At 44.9% G+C, this 27,378-nt stretch overlaps 1 protein-coding gene across 3 annotated transcripts in view; it reads right to left on the bottom strand.

Moving 5' to 3' along the window:
• Positions 1-27,378, bottom strand: part of TTC27 (tetratricopeptide repeat domain 27) — a 185,044-nt gene that overhangs the window by 64,556 nt on the left and 93,110 nt on the right. For all 3 annotated transcript variants that reach the window (XM_067562651.1, XM_067562652.1, XM_067562653.1), the window contains exons 11-12: positions 10,279-10,374; positions 2,801-2,923 (exon numbers count right to left, since the gene is read on the bottom strand). In XM_067562651.1, the coding sequence (XP_067418752.1) occupies positions 2,801-2,923; positions 10,279-10,374 (219 nt within the window). The remainder of the gene's footprint in view (positions 1-2,800; positions 2,924-10,278; positions 10,375-27,378) is intronic.

A 27,378-nucleotide genomic window follows, 5' to 3' on the forward strand; every position in this document is an offset into this window, starting at 1 on the left:
GGAATGCAATAAGTGAAAAAATTGGAATGAGCAGGTCACAGTAACTATCACATCTTAAATTGCTCTTTCTGTATAGCATCCTGTTTTGCTCCTTGCTTGGCACTGTGTTACTCTTTTGCTGGCTCACCTTATGATACCAGATTCCACTAATTATATTCATATTATGAAATAAACAAGTAGAGTCATATCCAATAATCTTAAAAACAGTTAAGTAAACTTTAGTAACCTCTTGCTCTAAGCAAATTTTATGCTGCTATATGCACTCCCTCAGTTATCATTTAGGCTTTTCCCAAGTATGTTGGATCGAATACAGTAATCTAATATATGCTGCATTATTAATTGTGGCACTACTTCACATATCCACTTCTGTGTCTGCATTGCTGATGTTTATATCTTTTTTGTCAAACAATTCAAAAGTAGAAATAAGGAGTGTGATACGACTCTAGCGCTTAAATACCCATCACCTCTAAATCCTCTTACTATTCTTCAGTATTTGACCATTTTGGTAAGTTCTTCATCTTTTCCATTACTCATGCTATAAAATAGTAATCTTGATACAAAGCCTTGTCTAACAAAGCTTGAGTGGCAGGGATGCCAGGGCTGGGGCTTCCTAGTTCAGAGGGTCCACCTGCTTCATTCTTGATTCATCAGACAATCTCCTGGGCTCTCTGCTGCTTGGCCTCAGCCCTGGCCGTTGGGGCTTGCCTGGAAACCCCGCAGTTGCTCTAAGGCTGCTCCATCCACTGACAATACATTGCACTAGCAGATTTTCATGCACTTCCACAAATCTAGTTACTGTGTCTTTTTAATAGAAATATTTCATACTAATAAATCTCCCTTGATAATAAGCACAAATATTCTCATTCCTTGTTTTACAGCTAAATTTTTCTATTTTTTGTTGTTTTGCTCTGGATTTAGCATTGTTTTCAGTACTGTTGCTATTTAGCACTTATATAGCATTTTATATTTTCAAAGTGCTGTACAAACATCACTTTTGAAAGCAGTTTCCTGTGTCAGATACTCTGTCTGAAAGCCATTTCCATAACTCCCGAAGGGCAGTTTGTGAATTTAACTAGAACAGAATACGTTTCCAGGAAATGGAAAATATTGACCTCTACTTCTCTACTGTACTAAAAGAGCCCTCATAGTAGCATAATATCCCCAAGGCATGCATAATGTGACATGGCATTTGGCAGTGAAACATAGATCTGTCAGTTTATAATTACCAAGATCAAGATACTGGCCTAGTATAATTGAAAAGTATGGCATTGTAAGAAATTCTAGGTTATTTGTATTAACTGACAAGTTATAATTCTATATAAAAAGGCTACAAACTGCCTCTGCAACTTTAACTCAATGTAAGCCCAATCTTTTCATATACAGCTTTAAATAGGTTCTCTATGTACCAGTAGATCAGAGTAAGGTGGCCAAATGACCACAGAGGAAAAACTTTCACCTTTCAGGAAGGTGCAGGCTACTGAAAACAGGGTTTTTACAACGAAATCTTATGCTATCAATCTTCCCACCTAGACTATATTAGCATAAACAGAACACATTTAAAGGTATAAAAAAATAGGCAGCATAGCCAGTGAGGATTTTCTTAAATTGCTTCCATCATATTTCTAGCATCAGTGCATTTGCATAGGTGTGAGCAACAGGTCACACAGGGCTAGCACAGACTAGCTATCAGCAGTTTTATATTACTGTGCCATCAGTATATGGGGTTAGATGACAGCGGTAAATGTCAACTGGCAGGCCTACACTAGTGCTCGCACTGGGATCATACTGGTAGCTTCACAAGTGCCAGTCCAATGGAGAGAGAAGTTCAGAGAAACTTCAGCAGAGAAACAACCAAGGAGACAGAGTTAAGGTGGAACTTTCAATCTTAAAACTGCATTTCATGACTTGAGTACTTGATTTCTTAATCTTAATGATGCCTTAAAACTATGCTTTTTTTTTTTAAACAAATTGTACAGAATGTGTCTGTGTGAGATAAAGTTAAATGAGAACTAAAGTTAAGTAGGAGTTATAACTGGATTACCTCTCTTTTTACAGTTTTGTCCAGACCTTCAGCATCTCATCTGTAACATTCACATTGTATCCCACCATATAAAACATAATCTTCCTTGTCTATATCTGGACCACATCACCATTCCCTCTCTCTGCATCAGTCAACAGGCTCTCCCACTTTCAAACTATCAAGTTCAAATGTCTTGCTATCACCTCCAAAGCCACTTTTCACTCACCCATTCCTCTCTCACTATATCCCCACCACAGGTCCTCTCAGTTCTACCAATGATGACAAACTCGTTTGCTGCTTGTCCTCTTCTCCAACAAATATTTTCTTCACACTTTTCCTCTTGTGCATGGATGCTGTCCCTGAGCTGACCTGTACTACGTTCTCTTAGTTCAAATTCCTTCTCCAGACCCACTTCTGCCATGACACCTACAAGAAATCAGCCATTGTTTGAATAGCTAACCAGAAAGAAGTTGGGTGAGCTGATATCTAGTTATGTAAATACATAATTTAGAAAATAACAGCTCTGTGTGTGTGTATCTGCATGTGTGTACACATATACAAGTGCCTATATATACACATATATTAAAAATTATATATATTTGAGTGTTTTCCTTTCTCCCACTAGCCATAGGCTGTTCATTCTTAGATTACAATCATTTCTGGGCAGTGATCATATTTACCTCTGTGTTTATATAGTGAGTAGCACAACAGGGTCTCTAGGTGCTACTGTAATATAAATAACAAAATCCAAGAAACTCAGCTCAGATAAAACTCTCTCACCTTCCCATGCTGTCCTGCTCTTTCATAGCAGATGACTACATCTTCCCACATTTCCAGCTTCTCAAAGATCTGCAGAGCTGAACTCGTGCACCCCAGTTCAAAGAGTAAGTTTGCAAGTTGACGCTGGGAAAGTCAAATTAATAGAAAAAAGTTATATCCATATTCATTATCATTTTCTGAAAAGATGTTAGAGGCAATACTGGCATGAACAGGAAGCACACACAAAAAATATGAGAAACATTTCTCCAGAGACTGGTAGCCTAACTTCGAAGACTAACAGGGTTGGAAAAAAGTTTGGATAAGGTACAACTTCTGGGTGATTTTCCAATCAAATCTTAAAGCCATTGAATTTTGCTCATCACTTATCAATCATCCTAATGAATATTACTACATTTTGTTTCAAGTATATTTATCAAAGTAAACTTGCCCATGCAATGTAACAATCTCCATAAATAATTTTTATGTGAAGTTAGAAAAATTGAGAGCTCCTTCTAGAAAGCAGATCAGTCCAGTTTGAGCAACCATATGGATCTGAGTTAAAGGTAAGACAAAGATTTGAGAGCAGAAGCATTGCAAAACAATATTTAACTTTTACAAATGAGTAATAGAATTTTAAACTTACCAATTAAGCTATGTTTTCTAGACTTTGAAAAAACAAGGTTACTTACCAGTAACTGATGTTCTTCGGGATGTGTTGCTCATGTTCATTCCACTATAGGTATGTGCATGCCTCCAGCTCCAGCGCCCCTTGGAGCTCCGCGAGGTACTGCCGGCCCTATGCCCCCTCAGTCCCTTCTTTCTGTCAACTCCGGCACCGGGGACGGGGGTGGGTTGTGGAATGGACATGAGCAACACATCTCGAAGAACATCAGTTACTGATAAGTAACCTTGTTTTCTTCTTCGAGTGCTTGCTCGTGTCCATTCCACTATATATGATTAACAAGTAATACCAGTGGAGGTGGGTAGGAGTTACCAGTGAGCTGCCCTCAGCACTGCTCTGCCTAATCCCACGTCTTCTCTCGCCTGTTGGACGATGGCGTAGTGGGATGTGAAGGTATGCACCAACAGCTAGGTGGCGGCCTTGCAAATGTCCTGCAGGGGCACTCTATCCAGAAAGGCTGTAGATGAGGCTTGAGCTCTGGTTCAGTGTGCTGTGATGGTTCCCAGAAGCAGCACCCTCACCTGCTCGTAGCAGAACTTGATGCATGATGTAATCCACGAGGAGATGCGCTGGGTGGAGACAGGTGAGCCTTTCATCTGGTCAGCCACTGCGACGAAGAACTGCGGCGATTTTTGGAACGGCTTTGTACGCTCGATGTAGAAGGCCAGGGCTCCTCTCACGTCCAGCAAATGTCACCTCCCCTCCTCCTCCAAACCGTGAGGTTTGGGAAAAAAACACGGGGAGAAAAATGTCTTGATTACAATGAAATTGGGAAACCACCTTGGGAAGGAAGGCTGGATGTGGCCCCAGGTGAACCTTGTCCTTATAGAACACTGTATAAGGAGGTTCCTAGGTCAAGGCCCTAATCTTAGAGACCCTCCGAGCTGAGGTAATGGCCACCAGGAAGGCTACCTTCCATGAAAGCATGAGCAGAGTGCATGAAGCCATGGGTTCAAAGGGGGACCCTGTGAGTCTCGAGAGGACCAGGTTGAGATTCCAGGGAGGCACCGGATCACAGATATGTGGAAAAAGCCTCTCCACCCCTTTAAGGAACCTGACCAACATGGGATGGGAGAACAGCCATCTCCCCTCTAGCGGCTGATGGAAGGCCGAAATGGCTGCCAGATGAACCTTCAACAAGGCCAGCGCCAGTCTCTGGAGTTTTAGCTGGAGCAGGTACTCAGGATCGCCTGTATAGACAAGAGGCTGGGTGAAATACCCCAGGACACTGCCCAACAGGTAAACTGCCTCCACTTAGCCTGATATATGACCTGTGTAGAAGGCTTCCTGCTGCCAAGCAGGACTTGCTGGACCCGCACCGAGCAGGCTCTTTCTCCCTCCATCAGCCACAGAGCCTCCACAGGCCGTGAGGTGCAGGGAGTTCAGGTACGGGTGCAACAGGCGACCATGGTCCTGGGATAGAAGGTCACTCCACGGGTGGGGTGATCAAAAGGTCCAGCAGCATGCTGAACCAGTGCTGTCTCGGCCAGACTGGAGCGATGAGTATAACATTTGCCCTGTCCCTCTTTATTTTCAGCAGGACCTTGGGCAGGAGCGGAATGGGCGGGAATGTGTCGGAAATCGACCCAGTCTCACGACCCCAGAGCAAGCAGAACCTCGGACACTTCGTGTTCCAGGCCAATGTGAATAGGTCCAGTTGGGGAACCCCCCACTTCTGAAAGACCATAGCCACCACCTCTGGGTGCAATGACCAGTCATGGCAGGTTAGAAATGACCTGCTGAGGTGATCCGTCTCGTTGTTCCTCACTCCCAGAAGGTGAGAGGCAGTCAAGTGGAAATCGTGCCACATGACATCCCACAGATGGATAGCTTCCTCGCAGAGGGCCGAGGAGAATGCTCCCCCCTGCCCGTTTATGTAAAACATGGCTGAGGTGCTGTCCGTCAGCACCTGCACCACTCTACCTGTCACCTTGCATGCTCAGCTCCTTCACGTTGATGTGCAGGGGCCTCTCCTCCCCCGACCGGAGCCACTGAGTGCCTAGGCTGGTGCTGATGTGGGCTCCCCATCCTACATCCAATGTGTCGGAAATTAGGGTGACCAATGGGACCAGTTCCCTGAATGGAATGCCCTTCATCACTGCCCTAGGAGTCCGCCACCAGTTTAGGGAGGCTAGGACGGGTGGAATACTGTGATCACCCAGTCTAATGGGTGTCTGCTTGGAACATATACCAAGGCCAACCATGCCTGAAATGGTCTGAGCCTCAGGTGAGCTAGTCTCACTATGTACGTGCAGGCCACCATGTGGCCTAACAGCTGTAGGCAGTGCCTGGTTGTTGTCGTGGGGCATTGGTGCAGCTGGGAGATGATAGAGACCATCACCTTGAAACATGGCTGAGGCAGAAAGGCTCTGGCCTGGGAAGCATCCAGGGTGGCCCCAATGAACTCTATTCGTTGCACTGGGATTAGTGTGGACTTCTGTTAGTTTATGAGTAGTCCCGGCCTGCTGCACATGGAGCAAGTGACGGTCACAGTTTCCTGCACTTGGCACCTGGACCTGCCCCTGATCAGCCAACCATCCAGGTAAGGAAAAATTTGCACACTCTTTCGTCTCAGGTGGGTAGCCACTACCGCCATGCACTTGGTGAACACCCTTGGAGCCGAAGATAGGCCAAAGGGCAGGGCTGTAAACTGGTAGTGGGAGCCAGCCACCATGAAACGGAGAAAACGCCTGTGGCTGGGGAGGATGGACACATGAAAGTATGCATCCTTGAGACTGAGGGCGGCATACCAGTCTCCTGGATCCAGGGAAGGGATTATGGAGGCAAGGGAGACCATGCGAAACCTGAGTCGTTTGACATATTTCTTTAGATGACGCAGGTCTAATATGGGTCTCAGACCTCCCTTCGCCTTGGGGAAGAGGAAGTTCCTCGAATAGAATCCCTCCCCCCTTGAGGGACCATTTCCACCGCTCCCAGGTTGAGGAGGATGTCCACCTCCTGCAAGAGGAGATGCTTGAGAGAGGGGTCCCTGAAGAGGTACGGGGGGGGGGGAGGGAGGGTTGTTTGGGGTGGGTAGATGTAAACTGCAGGGCATAGCCCCCGAGACTATCCCAAGGGCCCAACGGTCCAAAGTGATTTTTGCCCATTCAGGCAAAACCTGTTTTGGAAGGGGCGGGGTGGATCCAAGAGACAAGTCGGGGCACCACCCTTGGGTGCACCATCAAAATTGTCTCCTTTGGTTGCCCGACCTCCTGGGGGCCCTTGCTGGGGAGCTGAGGATGAGCTAGGGGGATGATTTCTTCTTCTAAACCCCCTATTCCTATCCCTATTCCTATATGGTTGGAAAGGCCTGGGTGGAGGCCTTGGTTGCTGCTGCGCCTGGGGCCATGACTAACGCCTGGAAGACTGGGGCGTGTACAGGCCCAGGGAGCGAAGCGTGGCCCTGGAGTCCTTCACACTGTGCAACTTTGCATCGGTCTGGTCCAAGAATAGGGCCGACCCATCAAAGGGGAGGTCCTGAATAGATTGTTGCATCTCAGACAGGCCCGAGGATTGCAGCCACGAGCACCTTCTCATACAGATGGCGGAGGATATGGCCCTGCCCGCCAAGTCAGCAGTGTCACAGGACATCTGGAGCGCTGCCCTAGCTACTGCGGTTCCTTCCTCCATGATAGTGCTAAAGTCTGCAGCCTGGTCCTGGGGCAGGGCCTCAGTGAACCACCTGAGGGTATTCCACAGGTTGAACTTATATCTGCCCAGGAGGGCCTGATGGTTGGCAATCCTGAACTGCAGGCTTGCTGCGGAATAAATCTTTCTCCCAAACAAGTCCAGCTTCTTATTGTCTTTGTTTTTGGGAGTCGACCCTGGCTGACCTTGCCTGTCTCGCTGGTTAGCCGCGTCTACTACCAGAGTTCCCGGGGTGGGGTGTGTGAACAAATACTCAAACCCCTCAGCCGGGACATAATATTTCTTCTTGGCCACCTTTGAGGTAGGGGCGACCAAGGAAGGGGTTTGCCACGGGGCCTTTACAATCTTAAGGACCCTTTTTTTGGACTGGGAGGGCCACTCGCGCTGAGGCAGCCGCCATGAGCACATTGAAGAGGCTCTCTGTGGCCTCTTCTAACTCCTTCACCTCCAGCCCCAAGTTGGAGGCCACCCTCTTGAGCAGCTCCTGGTGCGCCCTGAAATCCTTCAGTAGTGCAGATTGGTCTCAGGAGACTGCCTCGTGAGGTGAGGAGGGAGAGGACTGCAGAGGTGCAGCCTGCGGGTTCACCCCCTCCTGATGAAGGGTTGTACCCGCTGAGGTTCCCTCCGGGGGGTCCGATTCCTCATCAGAGGATTGGTGCCTATAGGCCTTCTCCTGTGCCGGAGGCATGGACTGCACCCCCAATGACTTAATGGATTGGGGCCCTGGCCCCACCTGGCTACCCCATGGGGCCCAATAAGGCCATTGTTGCGGCCATTGACCCTGGGGCCAACCTGGGGCTGACTGCGCCACAGGCTCTGATATTTTGTAGGGGTGTTGGCTCACCCGACGACTGTCCCCCGGGAGACCCCAAGTCATCGTCATAGTCAGAGGCCCTGGACCAGCGATGCCATGTTTGTCCTCAGTCCTGGGCACTCTTCCGTGCCAGGGACCACCCTCTCAATGCCTCCGACCTGGAGGACAATGAGTACTGCCTTTGTCGCCACGAGCGGTGCCGATGAGTGGGGGTGTGCTCCAAAGAGCTAGAGGTACCAGAGCGTAGTCTCGGTACTGATGATTTCCGCTGCCTCCGGTGCCGGGAATCAATGTCGGCACCAAGAGGGAGACTCCACGTCCTGTGCCAGAGCAGGTCAGCTTGACGACGCCGACCTGGAGTGACAACTAGGGAAACAGCTCTGCTCTACCCTTGGAGATGGTCTGTCAGGAGATCTTCCTCCCCGTACTGGAGATCTCCACCGCCATTCCGGGGGAACCAATGCAGGTTTTCCCCGTGACACCTGCCCCTTCTCCCTTGGCGGAGCAGGGGTCAGAGGTGGCGTAAGCAAGGCCAACAAGGCTCTTGCCGCCTGAAAAGCCTCCAGTCTCGACGGCATCGGCAAGGGCACTCTCCCACTCCCAGGAGTCAGGGGAGGCTCCCTGACTGGAGATGCAGGCATCGGAGAAGACTCGACAAGCTGGGTCCGGTGAATCTCCGTACTCGACCCTGCCCACACTGATGGCGCAGGGGAGCGTCTGTGCTCTGCGTGCTGCTTCTTTCTCTTCGGTGCTGGCGATGTTGCGCGGTGCCGAGTTGAGGGCGGTGCCAACGGTGCACTATGTACCGAAGTCATGCTCGGTACCGAGGCAAAGTGGGTCGGCTCAGATGCCGGGCGGAGTGTTGCCTCCATCAACAGGGCTTTCAACTGGATTTCTCGGTCCTTCTGAGTCCTCGGTTTGAAAGCCCTGCAGATCTTGCTCTTCTCTTTTCTGTGGGCTTTCCCCATGCACTTAAGGCAACAGTTGTGGGGGTTGCTAAGTGGGAAAGCCTTCCCGCAGAAGGCACATGGCTTGAAGCTCCGCCATGCCCCGGTCGCTCGAAGTTCCCGCAGGGACTTGCCTTATCTCTATCTACTCTTAACAACACTTAACTACTTAATTAAATAGAACTAACTTAGAATATCAAACAAGTCCAAACAAGGGGAATGGTACTTGCTGAGAGCAAGGCTAGTTCCAGCAACCGTCATGGGCGGAAAGAAGAAACAGAGAGAGTAGGGCCAGCAGCGCCTCATATACTGTGGCATGTGCGCAGGGCTCAAGGGGGCACCGGAGCCGACCCTACAGGGGAAAAGGGGAAAAAAGGTTCCGGGTAACCGTGCACGGAAGCGTGCACACACCTATAGTGGAATGGACATGAGCAAGCACTCAAAGAAGTTTAAAAAAAAGAAAAAAAAAGATGAATATAGCAAAAAACCTTTCAGTTTTAAAGAAAATATAAACTTGCTTACCATATATAAAATACACAATTTTGTTTGTGAAAACATATGGAAATTTACTAAGCAGGGCCCTAATCCTGCAATGAGAAGGCAGACCCCCCTAAGCTCATTCGGAGCCCAAATGAATTTAGTGAAGTTCTGTGCAGATGCAAGTGCCCACCTGTGAGCCTCTCACTAAAAGATTGGGATATATATCTTGTACAATTTTACATGTATTCATACATGTACGGTAGTGGTGGTAATAATAACACCACCATGTCACAGCAATAGTAATTCTACATAAGTGTATACTATAATTTAAATATGTTACAAAGTATTTATTTTTATCTGGATACTAATTATTTAGGGAAAAATCTTTAATTCCACATACAGGAATATTTACTCACATTTAATTTACTCTTTGGTCAAATTTTGTAAAATTTAGAGAGGTAATGACTCTATAATTAAGACTGTAACCCCTTTCATAGTATCTCTCTATTTTAACATCTCTAATACTGACTTAGAAAATTGGCTTGGACTACAAAGTGATATATTTGCTACAAGTGTTACTCCGACGATTGGAAATGAAAAATAAGTTTGATTGTGTTTATTTGAACTGATTGTTGAAAAATTGTGTGTGGAATAATTTGGAGAATACTGGAAGAAATTATGATTGGTTAACATAGTATGCAAAAAGCTGCATATGTTCTAGAATTTGATTTTTTTTTAAATCTACATATTCCTGTATTGTTAGGTTAATCCTATTTTTTCAACAAGTTTTCCAATTTATATATGGTAACACACAGCAGCTAGTGGGTTTTTACTGCAGCATCTAGACTTGGTGCTTTACAAAATAGCATGAAATATCAAAAATAATTAGAACATGGTATCTCGAATAAATGTCATTGTTAAATTGTACCTTTATGGCCCAATGTGGAGGCATCTGACAACTATAGAAAATTTTCAATCGTTCCGATACCATTGTTTTCTTGTCTTCAAACTGGTCTGCAAGTGCCTACAAGTACAAAGAATATTCATTTATTATTTATTTAGATTTATTTAAGTATAAAAAGGTGCCTGAGACTTCAAGTGCCCTTGATTTAAGCTACAAGACAGCAGATGTTAACAGTATTAAGCATTCAAGTGTAACTTATCAGAAATAATAATGCAATGAAAAAAATTGACATTTTAATTAAGGAGATGGGCTACTCTTCCATACAAGACAAGACAACTTACCAAATGTTTACTTAAACCCTTATATACTACAAAATACATAAAATCAAACTTTCAAGAGCATCCAAACCTTATAAAATACAACAGAACAAGAAAGAATCAAATTTCTCATTCCCACCCAAATAATTTAGCAATTTGAAAAACCAAACAATAAAAACCCTACCATTACACATATGTAGAGTAAAGGGTGCTATGTAAGAATATTTGAAAAAAAGTTAAGATGATAGGAGTTAAAGTGATTTTGGCTTATATATTTCATTACCTAGTTAGGTTTTTCTGAGAGAAAGAACACTGAATTACCTTAAGTCTGAAGTTGGTAGGGGAGAAAACCCTCCCAGCAAAATAAGGCCCACTGTTCTCCAAGATATACCTTCATAACCATGCCACTAGTACAGAATAAACTGCTCTAACTGGGAAGACAACTCAATTCATGTTTTTCTTCAGGACAAATATAAATTTATGAGAGACAAAATGTATGTTCCTGCCTCCCATCAATCTCTGTAAATAAGTTTTGCACAGGAAACCTCATCTCAAGTCAACATAGAGAAATTCAACAGAACTGGCAGGATGATAAAAATAAAAGTGTGAATTAATTACAACCAGAAAGTAGATTAGGAATTTTAAAAAAGGAATGGCCTTCAGATGCATGTACCAATAAATCCATATATTTAAAATATAAGTGCATGTAAGGTCAGAGATACTAGATATGGAACACTCGGTTACTTGCTTTCACATAATTATTCTGCCCACCAAGTCGCATATGGAACTCAAACACTAAAAGCAAAACTGTAGAAGGGGTCCCATTTGCCACTATGTACACACAGCTGAGCACAGAGACAAGTTAGAGAGATGTCTAGTACTTTCTCCCTCAATTCTTGTCCACTAGGGCGGAACATACAAAGACTTCAAAGAAATGGGGAAGTTGAGCTGTGATCTGTGGAGGCAATACATTTTGAAAACTCTAGTTACTGATTTACTAACCTAGGTCAAGAATGTCAAAAATAGGGGCCTAACATTAGGATCCCCTGAGATGTGATTTTTAAATGACTGAGCAACCTGCAAATATCAATCAGTTCAGTGGATGCTGTTGGGTATTTTGTACTTTTGAAAATCAAGCCAATGATTTAGAAGCCTGACTGTGGATTACAAGCCTAACTTTAAAAACTTATTTTTTTAAAGTCTTGGACTTTGTTTAAATTCTCTCCCATTCAATTGTTTCCACAGAGCCCTAGTTTCAGAGATTAACCAGAATCTACCTCAGGAGATTGGCTGAGGTGTATTTATGGTATCTTCCATCAAACCAGAAAGCAATAGACTGGTAATATCAAATTTTTAAACACAATTCTATATAGTCCAAGGAGGATAATTGACCACGGTCTATAGATGCAAACTGTATTCTTTTTTAGTGTTGCTTGAGTACTCTGACATTATTTAGATGTGTAGGCTACATTTTTCTATATACATTCCGTTAAACCAGAAGACAACAGTAAACCTGTCCAGTTCCTTAGGTGTGTGTTACTTACAAGAGCTGTGCAGGAACCAGAATTTTTCCGTTTTGTGGGAAATTCTATAATTTTGAGATTTGTTTTTGTTCCTAATTGAAACAAAAGCAAAAAAATTTAAAAATGTTTTGAAAAAAATTAGTTTTGGACCAAGTGTTCCATTTCATTAAAATCTAAATGTTTTGCTGTGATTTTGATGGTTTTATCTTAAATATTACAATTTATAATGTTGTAGTATTTCAAAACTTAATATAAAATAAGTCATTTTGAAACAAAATACAAAACATTCCTTCTCAACCTTATCAAAATGATTTGTTTTATTTTTTTTTAATAACATTTCACTGAAATTAACATGGGTTGCTGCAGAAGGAAAAGTACATTGGTCGCTTGGAAACAGCTTAATATAAATAAAATGCTGCATTATAATATGGCTATTTATTAAAAAAAGGACTCCCTGTCTCCCCAACAGAAAGTAATAACTGTATTCTGTCTGCAGTTCCAAATTACTACCCATGAAAATGTCTAAAGATTAAAAGCTCTCTAGATATGAAAAATTGTAACAGACCACAGCAGCTTTTACAATTCATAAATGTAAGCGCTCACATGTTCTAAGATCAGGGAGCTGTTATGCTTGAGTATACCTATGATCTGTGGATAACAGATCACGCAGAGAATGTTGAAATACACATTTCTAAATGATGCTTGAAAAATTAAAATGTTGTTAGCGTGTGGGGAGGGAGAATCCTACCCTTACACTCTACCTGAAAATCAACCATACAACTATAAATCAACTAACCTTACGAAGTCAACAATACTAAATGAGCAACTCTCTCACTCTCAAAACCCCCCTCCTGCCTTCCTCCCACCTCAGAAAAATCCTCCCCACTTAATCATTGCCTTTAGGAAAAGCCTGTGTAAATAGAAAGGCTTTGCAACATACTCAGATGTTGCAGTCCCTCATGACAATTTGCCTTGCTGACTAACATTGAACTGGACAAGAACTCTGCCAGCTAATAGGGAATCTGAATACAGTGGGCCAGTTTCTATTAAAAAAAACAAACAAACAATTTCTAGTCCCAGGACTCACACCAGATGACCAGTCAATCTAAGCAAACTGTGTGTGAATGGACAACAAGGGTTCATATATTTCAGTACATCTTTTCAAATGTGCTTTAACATACATACGATAGGCTATGAATATATAATAGTATCACACAAAAACTATGATTTTACAACTATTCTTTAAAAAATACAAACATAGTGGTGCATGCTTAGACTGAGCCACATACATTTTTCTAAGATAATAAAGCATGTTTTCATTGCCGCTTGATACATGTTGGAAATGCTTATGATAATAATATATACTTCATTTTTTCCCTTAAAAATTTGATTTAGTTTTTATGTTTGTCAAAGTGTAAAGGACAGATAGGTTCCACTCAAGCACCTCTCTTGATCAGAGTCCGTCTTGCCAAACTGTAGGGTCCACTGACCAAGAAGGATCAGGGGCAGGGGAGACAGTTTCTAAGCCTGGAGTTCTGAGCACAGTTCAATACACAGTAATGGGGTGGAAGGCATAGTGTCGTCTCCTCCCCCCAAGGCAGAGAATCTAACAAAAAAACAGTGATAAAAACTGTTAAAATCTTTCAAAACTGTTAAGAACTATGTACAAAATACACTAAAAGTAATCTTTTGAAATATTTACAGATGTAAGAAAAAACGATAAAGCAACAGCTCTGCACACAGGAGGTTCCAATCCAGGCCACATGGCAGTAAGAAGGAACTGGAGAGGCAGTCAGCCTGCTCTGCCCTTTATACCCTTGCTTGGAAACGCAAGGAGGACAAAGGCGCACCATGGACAATGGAACAATGGACACTGCTTGCAAGATTTCTCAGCTGTGGGCACATGGAGTACATACGTACCCACAGTAGAATACACTCCAGAGCTCGAAGAAGAAACAGACTTCTAAGGAACCTATTGTACTCAAAAGATTCAAGTTGTCTGGCTTTGCCTCACTGAAACTCAAGAGCAATAAACAAAGTTTGCATACTACAGCACGTGTTTTGTTAGATGAAGGAGTATAATTTCTGGCTGGTAACATATGGATAGCATAACAAAAACTACCCAGATCAGCGGATTACTTCATGAAAGATAAAGACTAATCAAATGCTGATTGTCTTACTGAGGCAGGAAGATAGAAAGATCTGAAATTAGTAAATTTTAATTTACCATAGACAACCACTACTTAGAATTTAATTTTTAAAGAGACAGGCCTAATGTTGCTTGTGTATCAAATGACTGAAAGCCTTAGCTATACCTTTTTGTATATTATCAGATTTTTAATGAAATATTTATTATTTATACCAGTTAAATTATGAAAGTCAAGAATTCAAGTATCCAACACAAAATAAAACTGCTAAGCAAGGATTTATTTCAACATCAAAAAAGAAAAAAACATTTATCTAATTATCAAAGGGGAATGCAGGACATCACATACTCGAAGTACGTTATTTATTACAGAGATGACTAACGCAAAATATGAGTTAGCTATGGAAGATCAAAAGACCATTTTTAACATTATGCAGAGATGCCAAAGTTTAGATGTTGGAGGTTTTGCATCTCCCAGTTAGCAGAGGTACAGATATACTTCCTGGGGCAGAGGTGTTAAAAATTCCAGCACTAAAAGTGAAATAGCTTATCCCTGTTTCTCCTCCCTCAGGTAGAAGGCTCAGAATCGCCCTATATTCATATAATAGCTTTAAGAACTCTCTCCAACAGCATTTTTGCTCACTTTGTGCACTCACAAATAGAATCATAGAAATGTAGGGCTGGAAGGGACCTTGAGAGGTCATTAAGCCCATGTCTTTGCTTGCCCCCCCTTGTGCAGCCCCCAGGAATTAAATATTCCATCTTCCAGGTATTTCAGTTAGACTTTTGAACTATCACATGCACTGAAACTAGATGATTGCTTCATGTTTCCAATAATATTGCTTTTCTTTTGAAGAACCTGCAAAGAGGAGAAACAGTTACATCTACTCTTTTATCTAACTAGCCAATCTGAGTACAAGCTTTTAAACCACAGACATTCAATTAAACTAAGCTCTAACAATAACAATTCCTTCTTGTGGTGACAAATGTCAGAAGATGGTTGGAATGTATTTGACCAAAAAAAGTGCTCTTTTGTATCTGTATTTTTACTCTTGTCATTCAACTACAAATTATAGTACACCTTTTGTTATTTTGATTTGGGAGGGTATGAGTGGGGGCAGAAAACACGGTTACTTACCAGTAACTGTTGTTCTTCGAGATGTGTTGCTCATGTCCATTCCAATATAAGTGAGTGCATGCCACCGTGCACGGGTTCCTGGAATTTTTTTCCCCTTAGCAGACCCCATAGGGTCGGCTTAGGCACCCCCTGGAGTACCACGCTCATGTGGTGGTATATGAGGCACCACTGACCCTACGGCCCCTCAGTCCCTTCTTTCTGCCAACTCCGGCAGTGGGGACCGGGGGGTGAGTGTGAAATGGATATGGTCAACACATCTCAAAGAACAACAGTTACTGGTAAGTAACCCTGTTTTCTACTTCAAGTGATTGCTCATATCCATTCCAATATAGATGATTAAAAAGCCATACCTTGGAGGTGGGTAGGAGTTACCGGTGAGCTGCTCTCATCAGCACGGCTCTGCCGAATCCCGCATCCTCTCTCGCCTGCTGCACAATGGTGTAGTGGGACGTGAAGGTGTGCACCGATGACCAGGTAGCAGCTTTGCAGATGTCCTGCAGGGGCACCCTCTCCAGGAAGGCCGCAGAAGAGGCCTGGGCTCTCATTGAGTGCGCTGTGATGACATCTGGAAGTGGTACATTCGCCTGCTCGTAGCAGCACTTGATGCAGGCGATGATCCATGCGGAGATGCGCTGGGGAGAGACAGGTGATCCCCTCATCTGGTCTGCCACTGCAATGAAGAGCTGCGTTGTCTTTGGGAACGGCCTTGTCCTATCGATGTAGTAGGCCAGGGCTCGTCTCACGTTTAGCGAGTGCCATCTCCACTCTTCCTCTGACCTGTGCGGTTTTGGAAAAAACGCGGGGAGGAAGATGTCTTGGTTATAGTGAAATTGGGAGACCACCTTAGGCAGGAAGGCTGGATGGGGTCTCAACACACCCTGTCCTTATAAAACGCGGTGTAGGGGGGGCTCCGAGGACAAAGCTCTAATCTCGGAAACTCTCCTAGCCGAGGTAATGGGCACCAGGAAGGCTACCTTCCAAGACAGGACGAGCAGCGGGCATGTAGCCATGGGCTTGAAGGGGGGACCCGGTAGTCTGCAGAGGACCAGGTTTAGCTCCCAGGGAGGCACCGGACCACGGACCTGCGGGTAAAGCCTCTCCACCCTGACTGACATGGGGTGGGAGAACACGGATCTCCCCTCTAGCGGCTGATGGAAAGCCGACATAGCCGCCAGGTGGACCTTCAGGGAGGCTAGTGCCAAACCCTGGAGTTTCAGCTGGAGCAGGTACTCCAGGATCGCCTGGATAGGCGAGCAGCTCGGCGGGATGCCCCAGGACTCCACCCAGCAGGTAAACCTTCTCCACTTGGCCTGGTACATGACCTGTGTTGAAAGTTTTCTGCTGCCCAGCAGAATTTGTAGACCTGCGCCGAGCAGGCTCTCTCCCCCTCCGTCAGCCACATAGCCTTCAGGCCGTGAGGTGCAGGGAATCCAGGACCGGGTGGAATAAACGACCCTGGTCCTGGGAGAGCAGGTCGTGTCGCCTCAGGAGCTCCACTGGTGGGGCAATTGACAGGTCCAGCAGCACGGAGCCATGGCCCTGCTTGCGGTGTTCGCTGCGTCACTGGCAGTTTGTAGCACTGCCCCTGCAACCGTGATACCCTCTTCCAGGACCGTGGCAAAGTCCGCCGCCTGGTCCTGGAGCAACCTCTCTGCGAACCACCGCATGGAGTCCCAGAGGTTAAAGTTATAGCGACATAGGAGGACCGGTGATCAGCTACACGAAACTGCAGGGCCCCCATGGAGTATACCTTCCTCCCAAACAAATCAAGTTTTTTGTTATCTTTGTTTTTGGGAGTGGCACCCTGGTACCCCTGCCTGTCCCTCTGATTTGCCACGTCCACCACCAGGGTTCCCAGGGCCGGGTGGGTAAAGAGGTATTCAAACCCTTCTGCCGGGACATAATACTTCTTTTTGGCGCCCTTAGATGTGGGGAGAACCGAGGCAGGGGTTTGCCACAGGGCCTTGGCCAGCTTAAGGACCCTGTTGTGTATGGGCAGGGCCGCCCTTGATGGTCCCTCTGACCCAACAACACCAAAGAGAGGGTCCTCCTTCTCTGATAGCTCCTTAATCTCCAAATTGAGGTTAGAGGCCACCCTTTTCAGGAGCTCTTGGTGCGCCCTGAAGTCCGTCAGTGGCACCCTGTGGTCTCTAGAGATCGCCTCATCTGGAGAGGAGGAGGAGGACTGTTGACGGGGCCCTGTAGCGGGTCCTTCCTCTGGATCCGATTTCTTCTCTGAGGAATGGCCTTTACCCTGTTTGTCAGGCATGGGGGGCACCGGCTGCGCCACTGAGGATGGGACTGACACGGTTCCTTGCCCCATCTGCCCCACCTTGCCCTCCATGGGCCCCAATAAGGCCACTGCCAGGGACCTTGCAGCAAACCCGGTGCCGGCATCGGCACCGGCTGCAGTGCATCTTGGTGGCCTTGGGTGTCTTTGCCTTTCCGGGACCCCGAGCCGCTGGATTGGTGCCGACGATCCCGTCTCCGGCTTTTAATGCTCCTAGTCGGGAACCGTCCTCTAGATGACCCCGACGAGGTGGATGAGCGTTGGTGCTGCTGCGAGCGGTGCCAATGGGATGACGCATGCCCCGACGAGCTAGACTACGACGTCTGACGCCTCGGCACCAATGACTTGCGGCACTGTTTGCCCTTTGGGGACCAGGAGAGATGCCGTCTGTGGCTTCTCGATGCCGAGCCCGACTCTGAAGACCGAGATCTGTGATGGACTGAAGAGGCCTGGTCTTTCGGAGCCTGGATCCGTGTTGGAGATCGGGTCCGGTGCCACACTGGCGAAGGGCTCGGTGCCGGGGTGCGGAAGTGAGAGCTGCGTCCGCTGCGCAAGGCGGTCTTGGATCCGTGCCTCCTTGAGCGCGTTGCCTCTGGTGCTGGGACCCAATCTTGGTGCCGCGAGGAGGATAAGCTCGACGAGTCCGACTCGGAGCTGTGAGGGGAGCTTCCGTGCTCCACCCTCAGTGACCATCTGGCGGGAGACTTCTCCCTTGGTGGGGGTCTTGACCAGCCTCCAGGGCGATCCAGCGCGGGTTTACCCCGGGACACCAGCCCTCTCTCCCTCGGCTGAGGAGGGGGGGGGGGGCGCAGAGGTGTGGGCATGGCCATCAAGGCCCATGCCGCCTGGCAAGCCTCTGGCGTTGACGGCACCTGCAGAGGCGCTCCCCCACCCCCAGGAGTTGGGGGAGGCTTCCTGCACGGAGGTGCAGGCTCCGGAGCAAGCTCAACAGGCCGTGGTTGGTGCACCTCTGAACTCGACCCTGTCCACACAGGCGGTGTGGGTGAGTGCGAGCGCTCCACACACTGGCGTCTTCTCTTCTTCGGCAGCGGGGATGGTCGGTGTTGAGTGGACCCCGGTGCCGGCGGAGCGCTCTGCACTGAGGAGATGGTCGGTGCCGAGGTGGAACGTGGTGGTTTGGAAGCTGGTCAGAGCGCCGCCTCCATCAAGATAGCCTTCAGCCTAATATCCCGCTCTTTCTGAGTCCTAGGCTTGAAGGCTTTGCAGATTTTGCATTTCTCCCTCCGATGCTGCTCCCCCAGGCATCTGAGGCAGCGATCGTGAGGGTCACTGACTGGCAAGAACTTGTCGCAAGCGGTGCAAGGCTTAAAGGTAGGTGAGCCGGGCATGGCCCATCCCTAAGGGCTTCTATTCTAATACTAACTTACTTAAACACACTACTTAACACTATCTTAACACTTAACTACTGAAACAACAACAACAAAGTCTATAAGGAGAATGCTACTTGCGAGAGGCAAGAGACATTACAGCAATCGTCACGGGCGGAAAGAAGGAAATGAGGGGCCATAGGGTTGGTGGTGCCTCATATACCGCAGCATGGGCGCGGTACTCCAGAGGGCGCCTAAGCCAACCCTACAGGGTCTGCTAAGGGGGAAAATGTTCCAGGAACCAGTGCACGGTGGCGTGCACTCACCTATATTGGAATGGATATGAGCAATCACTCGAAGTAGAACAGGAAAAACAAGTTCAGTCTCTCTAGTCCTGCATTTGATCAAACTGTTCAGATGGCATTTTGAGACTCCTACTATTTTCCCTCTTTACAACACTTCATTCTTTCCCAAACATGACTGCCCTAACACATGAAATCTGGAGTAACATCTAGTTAACTTTTGTTGAGAAACTACTTGTCAGAAAACACATTCTTTCAATGGCTGAGCCTGACCCAGCAATTACACAATATATGGTAACGTAATGGCATCCATCCATCTAAAAAAATGGTGGTGTAAGCATCATAGCTTACTATGTCGTGCTACAGCATCATGAGTGACAAAAGAGTCCAATTCTTGAATGAAAATGCTTGCCACAGTTAATGTAGGTGTAAAGCACAGGGCCAGAAGATGAAGCCAGCACACTATTAGCACCTGAGGCCTGCTGTCCCTTCCTCTTTGCTTTCTTCACTTTCTTCTCTGTCAACCACCTCTCCTCTGCCTCTGGCTCAGGTGCAATGTAGTCCTCCAGTGTAGACTATTGTTAGCTGCATCTTCCCAGCTTGCAGTATCAATGTTGACAGTTTTTGAGTCCCTCTTTCAAACATCCTTGAACATGAGCCTAAGCTGACCCATTGGGCTTGGAATATCTGCAAGCTCTCCATAGAGGAGAATACATCCAATTGTCCATCCGGTGCAGATGACGAAGCCAATGGAGAGGTCTAGATTGGAGAACAATGATTATACTTGGCATTTTTTTTCTCAAATACTTGATTGTCAGGAACTTCGGTTTCCCACTAGTATTTTGGTCAAGTAAGGCTTGTAAGGCCTGGTACTGGTCCATGTAACCCAGTACAACCTGCCAAGGGTTGCGTGCTAGCAAATAATTGGCAAACCCCACTCACTGAGCCATGAGGGGTATATCAGACACCCATTGGAATGAAAAATGATATCCATAAAGGAGTAACTCCATCTGGTGCTACTGACTTCCAGCTAACTCTTGGCCGAACAAAGGCCAGGGAAGAAAACATAAAATCAAATCAGCCGGGTAGAGAATGCCTGCCAGAGGACACTGCAACTTAACCCTCCCCTCTGGCACCTTCTGTACTCGTGCTAGCTTCCAAACACAATATGTAGGTATATTAGAAAAAAACAGTTACCAACCATCCATAAATGTTCTTCTTTGAAATGTGTTGCTTATGTCCATTCCATGCTAAGTGTGTGCGTGCAAAATGCACTGTTGCTGGAGATCCGTTGTGCTAGCTTTAGCACCATCTGGATTCATGCACATATGTGCCAATATAAGGGGCACCACTGGCCCTGCGCCCTCTCAGTTCCTTCTTGCTGGTAACTCTGATAGTGGAGTAGGAGGGAGGGTCATGGAATAGACATGAGCAACATCTCAAAGAACAACAGTTACGGAAGGTTAGTAACTGTTTTTTCTTCTTCGAGTGCTTGCTCATGTCCATTCCATGCTAGGTGACTCACAGGCAGTATCCCCGAAGGTGGGCTCGGAGTTCATGGATGTGCTGATTGAAATATTGCTCTCCCGAAACTGGCATCATCATGAGCTTATTGGGTGATGGCATAGTGGGACATGAAGGTATGAACTGACTACCAGGTTGTGGCTCTGCATATATGTCCTGGATTGGTACCTGCGTGAGGACAAAGCCTGGGCTCTTGCAGAATGCACGGTCATGATGGCCAGAGACGGAACCTTTGCCTGTTCGTAGCAAGCTCAGATACATGCAGTTATCCAGGATGAGAATCTTTGGGATGACACAGATAGCCCTCTCATCCTTTCTGTTACTGCTACAAAAAGGTGTGTGGACATACAGAAGGGCTTAGTTCTTTCAACATAAAAGGCGAGAGTCTTCCTAACATCCAACATATGAAGCCGATGCTCCTCAGCAGTCTTGTGAGGTTTTGGGAAGAAGACCAGTAGAAAGATGTTGCTGTGGAATAGCAACACCACCTTTGGTACTAAGATTGGATGGGGGCACAGCTGGATCTTGTCCTTGAAGAACACCATACAAGGGGGTTCTGATGTAAGGGTTTTGATCTCAGAGACCTGTCTGGCCCAGGTGATTGCCATCAAGAAGGCGACTTTCCAAGAAAGAATCAACAAGGAGCATGACGCTAACAGCTCAAAGGGGGCCCCCTTTGTACCTCGACAGGACCAGGACCAGGTCCCCGGGGGGGAGGAGGGGGGAAGGTTCACAAATCTGTGCTGTCAGGATAACCTCCTGCCTTGTCCTGTTTGATTTTTAGGAGAACCTTGTGAACCAAGGGAATCGAAGAAAAGTGTACAGTAGATGGTCTGCCTAGGAGAGCAGGAAAGCATTGGAGAGGGAGCCCTCATTGTGCCCAGAGAGTACTTTTTGGGCTCCTGAGCAGTGTGTCGCCGGAAGTAGCCAGTATCATCTTCCAGAGGTGGGGGCCTCCCCAGGTGAACAGGGTCTCTGAATAGAGATGGAGATGGGATGGAGACCTCGACTGGAAGGCTGAGGTAGACAGGAGAGGTTGACGCCATTTGTAGTCTCTCCCCTTTCTCTTGCAGGGCTCCCGTCTAGGAGTGGCAGAGAACCAAGGAGGCTGCTGGGCCTGAAGTGCTTCCTGGCAGATGATGGGCTGTAAAGACCCAAGAAACACAGGATGGCCTTCGAATCGTTCAGGCCATGCAGCCTCGTGTCCATCTTTTCTGAAAAAAAAAAAAAAGAGAGGAGCCTTCAAAGGGGAGGTCCTGGACAGACTGCTGGACTTCATGGGGGAGGCCAGAGAACTGGAGCCAAGAACAATGTCTCATGGTGACTGCCAAAGCCATTGTTTTGGCTATCAAGTTGGCAGCATCCAGAGCCACCTGTAGAGAGGTCCTCGCCACATTCTTACCCTCATCTAGGAAGGCTGCAAATTCCTATCTTGCCTCTTGCAGCAGACAATCTTTAAATTTAAACAAGGATTTCCAAAGATTAAAATCATATCTTCCAAGGCACTTTAGACAGAGTGTGGATCACTCACTGGCCTGGGCCTGCCACAGGAGACACATGGCTTGACGCCTGGGGACTGGGGAATGCCCAGCCCCCATGGCAAATAGTCCCTCAACGATGAGGACAGCTACTCACATTACTATAGACACTAACAATAACTAAGAACTACATACACTAACTACAAACCATACAAATAGGACTAGGGAATCCCGAGTCCAAATAACTGGGAAAGAAGCCTTGCCACAGCAAGAAGGGTCGCATGGGCAGTAAGAAAGAATGGAAATGGCATGGGGGCATGCATCACCCCTTATACTCTGGCACTAGAGCCGACCCAATGGATACCACTGAGGGAAAAATCTGCAGCAACTGTGCATGTGGTGCACACACACCTAACATGGAATGGACCTGAGCAAGCACTCGAAGAACATAATGTTGAGAACTTTACCCATATATTAAATGTCACAGAGATAGTGAATCACAAAGAAAGGCTATTACTAATATGTATTTTTCCATAAAAATATCCAATCTTGCTTTTCACACCTTATCTGAAAGTTCTGTATATTATTAGAAAAAACTATTCACTGTTGTTAAATGATAAATCTGTTCACCAAATAGAACAAACACTTTCAGAAATAATCACCTATATGGATGCCATTTTGATCTCAAAGTAAAAATGAGTATGTTCAGGGTTTGGAACTGCCAAGCATTTTAGGCTTGATCACAAAAGGAACTTAAATAGAAGTAGAGTGCACTCTTGCACCTCAAAAGAGTGGGCCCACCTTTATCTAAACAGTGATCCTGCGCGAGTTGAGATCTTATGCCAAGAAGTTTATAGTAGTATCAGGTACTGTCAGCAAACCAAAAAAAGACAACTTGTATCACTACAGAACAATGTCCTCTGAATGCAACTTATTAAAATATAAATGTGTACAGCTCATTATAAGCATTTTAAAAACAGACATGCCAATATCTGTGAGTATTGGGGTCTAGTGATGTTTTTATACTGCAGGGGCACAATATTTTCTAAATACCCTCGGGAATGGGTAGATAATGCACACTTCAGTTCCTAACCAAAAGTTCATAGTACTGGCAGACAATAAAAGAAAATATTTTACTCAGAGTTTGTATTGTTCACATTGTTCCACATTTTGCTTCATGTACTGTAAAGCAGAGGGAATCAGAAAGTTCTTGAAAGCTGTTGTTATAACCAGGGCTGGTAGAACCACTGATCATCAAGATTGCCCATCATTTCCCATTATAAGACTCTGTCTTCAGTTGCTTATATCTTTGTCACATTTTAACCATTTGAGCTAGAATTTTACATGCAGAGAGTCTGCTTCAGACTGTAGGGTTTTGTTGTTGTTGTTTTTGCTGTTTTTTTTTTATTTCAACCAAAATGGCTCAGCTGTTTCCAAGAATGAGGCTAGGGAAAAATACATCATTTTGTCCATGTTAAAAAATTCTGGTGACTTTAAAAATACTCCCAAAACTCTAGTATCCCCATGTTTGGAGCAGGGACTTAAAATTTGGCAGGGAATGGCCTTGGTGTCCCTAATGTGGCCTTTCCTATCCCCATGAAATGCTATCCAAAATTTAGACATGTTACAATATTCTGAATATATCAGAGTTTGCACTAGAGACTTAAGCAGCTAAATTCCCTGAAGATTCTATTCATACTGGGCATTCTCCAGCCTAGGGCTGAACAGGACTTTCCCTGCAATTAAAGCTTCCAGTTGCTGGGGGCTGTGCCAGGTCCAGAGTCTGGGCACCTGAAATTAGAGCAGGGAGACTTTCTACTATTCTTTCAATGACCCTCCCGCTGGGCCCAGGCAGCATGAAGAAAGAAGCTGCCATAGCTGAATGAAGAGGGGACAAGAGCCAAACCTATGGTGGGGAGTAGGGGAAGGGGAAGTAGAATGGGACTAAGAGCTTCTGGGGAACAGTGGGGATATGGGACTATAGAATTTTGGGAGGGGAATGGAAAGTTGGGACTGGTTGTATAATGAGACCAGGACAAGGAGCTAGAGGGGGCACTGAACTTGAAGGAAGGAAGGAAATAAGAATTGGGAACCAGTGGGGTTGAGGAATGGGGGAAGGCTAACTGGAGGTCAGGGTGGGTGGAAAGAAACAAACTGGATGAAGAGACAGGAAGAGGGTACTAGGACTTACTGGACAAGACTGGGACTGACTAGGTGAAAAGAATGGAACTGGGATGAGGAGCCAGGATGGGGAAAAGACAGGAGTGTGACAGGGACAGGTTGGATGGGGCAGAAAGGATAAAGCTTGGGGGAAATGGACAGAAGAGTCTGTGACCACTAGAGAACACTCCCCTCCGAAGCCTGGAATGGAACACAAGATTTTTTACTTTCACCATTCCTCTGCTGTCAGTTGAAGGGCTGGATGCCTCCCTTCTCCCCTCCCAACCCCTCCAAGCTCCAGGACCCTTGCTGCCTGTGGCAGCTGAGAACTCCGGCCCCTGCAGCCCCCAGAAGCTGAAAAGGATAATTTCAAGGAGGTCTCTGGAAGTCACGGAATCTGTGACACAATTTTATCCTTAATTATGATGCAGCCTTTAACTTACTCCTCCAGTGTCTCATTTACAGATACATTTCCAGTAGTAGTATTTTCATTTTTAGATTCAGTTTCTACATTTATATTGTCATCAAGCCAGTAATAAGGAAAGCCATTTCCCCTCAGTAATTACATGGTTACTGTACAGTCCATCTCTTTTCTATTTTCCAGACCTTTATCTACAAACAAATGATCCTTATTTTTCTTCATTATTTCTCCATTAACAAGGTTTGTCACTAGTTCTAATACCATTCTAAAAACATTCCCCACTTCATTCCACTCCAGTAGTCTTGAACCAATTCCCCTTGGGTCTAGACATAAAAATCTGGGAGGCTTATATCATGCTGTTCTTCTAAATTTATTGCTAAATCTGGTCTAATCAAATCAAATCTAATTCTTAACTGACATTTAAGAAATAAATCTGCTCAAGACTTCCATGTGGATGTTTGTGGTGCGGACCTACATAATAATTAAAAAAAAGTTTCCAATACAATGGTCTAAGACTCTACTCTAATTTTTCTCTATTTTCTAAACTTGAGTGCAATTTCTTTCAGCTTTTGTAACTATATTTGAAACAAATGTGATGGTTTTTCCACCTCCTGGTTTATGTAAAATTACAGCTATTATTCCTGCTGAGAGGCATCACTGACGGTTCTGAATTAAAACCACACCTAACATACCGATTTAGACCACTGTGTGATGTAAAATCAAGATTCATCTATATTAAATACCCAACGTATACTGTATTTATACAGTAGTGCAAAGAAATGAATATGTATACCAAGATAGGCTGAGGATGAATAATAATGGAAAGTTAAAAGGGCAATTAACTACAAATCTATTCTTACCTATTTCAACTTCTATGTACTACAATTTATTCCATCCACCTCTATTTTCAGATTCTTGCACTTCAAATACTTTTAAAATTAAAACCAGATCAGCCTCATATTTCCTGCAATGGTTAAAGTAGCACAGCCATAACTGTCAACAACCCGTCTACTAGAAGAAATATTCAGAACAAAGCTGGATACGTTTCAATATGTACTAAACTAACTTTTAAAAAAATTACACAAACATTCATACAATAGTATTTGTTTCATTATTACAGTACTTGAGCTCCCGAGCAATTGTTTTCATAGATTTAAGCTTGAGCTGGATCCTCCTCATGATAACAGAGGGGTTGGCTTGATGACTCTCCAACTTGCTTTGATCTAAAATAGCCTACATGGGACAATTTCTGGGCATGCTGCAAAAGCCATTTATTTGACAGGGGTTTTGGGGAAGATTGTTACTTAGGGAGAGGAGTGGATGGTACAAAAGGGGCTTTTCTGTTGCCTTGATATATTGGGTGGCTGAGTTAATTTGCTACTGTATATGATTATTTATTTTTGCTAGGTGGTAATTATGCAATTGTAAGTTTTTAATTTAGCTCCTAAACAATTATTTTATGGAGTAATTATAAAACACTTTCCTTTTTTAAAAAATAACCTCATCTTATAAATGTGTATTTGCATACATATTTATGGTGAATCCCTGAAGCTGAAATACATTGAGGTGCTTATTTGCACTTATGAGTAGTTCAGTCTATTTTTTACCTCTGTTTTTACTTGCAGCTGACAACTATTTATTCATCCACAATGGGATTAAAATTTTATGTTGAAGTCAACATAAAAGGTATATTGCCGCTATGTCAACTTTAAGCTTTAGCCAATTTTTGTTGACTGTTCCTTGTTCTAACAAACACCAAGAATCGATTACATTTAATATGATCCTTATTTCAGAAAACTGGACCATCTAAAAATTCATTTAAATTCATACATTCATCTTTACTTTGATGCGTCTTTCACAGTCCCTACCTTTCTGGCACAGTGCTGTCCTAGTAATAGGACTTTCTGATTCTGATACATTTTAAATGATAGAAAATGCCAAACAGCTATAAGTACAAAGTTTCTAACTTCTGTCTCCATCTTTCCTCTCTTAACTCTGGTAATTTATCCCCCACTAATATGACCAAATTACAATTCTTCTATACATTTCTCCTTCACAGAGCCCAGGTACTTCCTAGGCTTTTAGACAACAAAATCCTCCATAATTATCTATATCCTTAAAATCCCAAAATCCCAAGGGAAAGGAGTGTCTTTTTTAAAGGTGTTATTCAATAGGATTTTCCTTTCAGGGCAGGAAATCTGCTTCAGAACAGGTTACATTTTAAGGCTGCATGGCTGTAAGAGTCTATTGATGCTAATTTCTGAGAAGTTGCCCAAATGGTAATAAGTAATCAGAAATATTAACACTATTATATTGCACTTTTCATTTGTATATTTCAAAGCGCTTTACAAAGATGTAACATAAATATTAGCCTCAGTTAACAGATAAGGAAAACAGAGGACCAGAGAAGTAAAGTGATCTGTTCAAGGTCACATAGTAGAATCAGTAACTGAAGCAGGAACAAAGCACCTAGCTCTCCTAACTCCCAGTATGGTGC

This window comes from Emydura macquarii, unplaced genomic scaffold (genome assembly GCF_026122565.2).
Source record: "Emydura macquarii macquarii isolate MOO-44397 ecotype Brisbane River unplaced genomic scaffold, CSIRO-AGI_Emac_v2 contig_2457, whole genome shotgun sequence".
In the NCBI taxonomy this organism is placed as follows: Eukaryota; Metazoa; Chordata; order Testudines; family Chelidae; genus Emydura; species Emydura macquarii.